General features: G+C 63.9%; 1 protein-coding gene across 1 annotated transcript in view; it reads right to left on the bottom strand.

Annotated features, from left to right (window-relative positions):
- Positions 1-3: 3 nt before the first annotated feature.
- TXLNA (taxilin alpha) overlaps positions 4-227 on the bottom strand; it is a gene marked incomplete at its 3' end in the record, with an annotated part of 5,603 nt that continues 5,379 nt past the window's right edge. Inside the window, exon 10 of the mRNA XM_010142168.1 lies at positions 4-227. Within this exon, the coding sequence (XP_010140470.1) occupies positions 4-227 (224 nt within the window).

Raw genomic sequence — 227 nt, 5'->3', positions numbered from 1 at the left:
ACAATTCTCAGCCGGGCGCTGCTCTGCCCCAGCTCCTCCCGCCGCCGCCTCAGGGCCGTCCCGAGATGGGTCCTTCAAAGGCTCCAGCAGGTCCGTGTCTGCCCGGGGCGCGTGGGCACACAGATCCTGCACCTTCTTGTTGAGGTCATTGCGCTCCGTTTGCAGGGCTCGGCACAGCTTCTCCAAGCGCTGGATTTTCACCTGAAGCCCCTCTACCTCTTTGTCCC

This window comes from Buceros rhinoceros, unplaced genomic scaffold (genome assembly GCF_000710305.1).
Source record: "Buceros rhinoceros silvestris isolate BGI_N320 unplaced genomic scaffold, ASM71030v1 scaffold41288, whole genome shotgun sequence".
In the NCBI taxonomy this organism is placed as follows: Eukaryota; Metazoa; Chordata; class Aves; order Bucerotiformes; family Bucerotidae; genus Buceros; species Buceros rhinoceros.
Note: the sequence above shows the minus strand (reverse complement) of the source record. Positions and strands in the feature narration are given on the sequence as shown.